Raw genomic sequence first — 232 nt, 5'->3', positions numbered from 1 at the left:
ACGGGCCGGGCCCAGCTGGGCTGCCGCAGCCCCAGGGCCGCGGGCGGCCCCCCCGCCGTCGCCGCTCACCTGCCCCTCCCCGAGGAAGTCGAGCTTCTCGTAGCGCTTGGCGCGGGCCCGCGCATCCATGGCCGGCGAGACGTGCGGCGCGATGCGCGGCGGCAGGGAGCGGCGCGGGTGCCGGAGCGGCCGCGGCGCTGCTCGGGCTTTAACCCCGCGGCCCCGCCGCTTC

The 232-nt window shown here is 80.6% G+C and overlaps 1 protein-coding gene across 2 annotated transcripts in view; it reads right to left on the bottom strand.

Annotated features, from left to right (window-relative positions):
• CDK7 (cyclin dependent kinase 7) overlaps positions 1 to 232 on the bottom strand; it is a 19,495-nt gene extending 19,263 nt beyond the window's left edge. The window contains exon 1 of one of the 2 annotated variants that reach the window (XM_039709901.1): positions 70 to 232. In XM_039709901.1, the coding sequence (XP_039565835.1) occupies positions 70 to 129 (60 nt within the window). In that variant the 5' untranslated portion in view covers positions 130 to 232. The remainder of the gene's footprint in view (positions 1 to 69) is intronic. The other variant, XM_039709902.1, reaches the window with a different exon arrangement.

Source organism: Passer montanus, unplaced genomic scaffold (assembly GCF_014805655.1).
Source record: "Passer montanus isolate IOZ18808 unplaced genomic scaffold, ASM1480565v1 scaffold22, whole genome shotgun sequence".
Lineage (NCBI taxonomy): Eukaryota > Metazoa > Chordata > Aves > Passeriformes > Passeridae > Passer > Passer montanus.
This window is presented reverse-complemented; position numbering and strand designations above follow the sequence as displayed.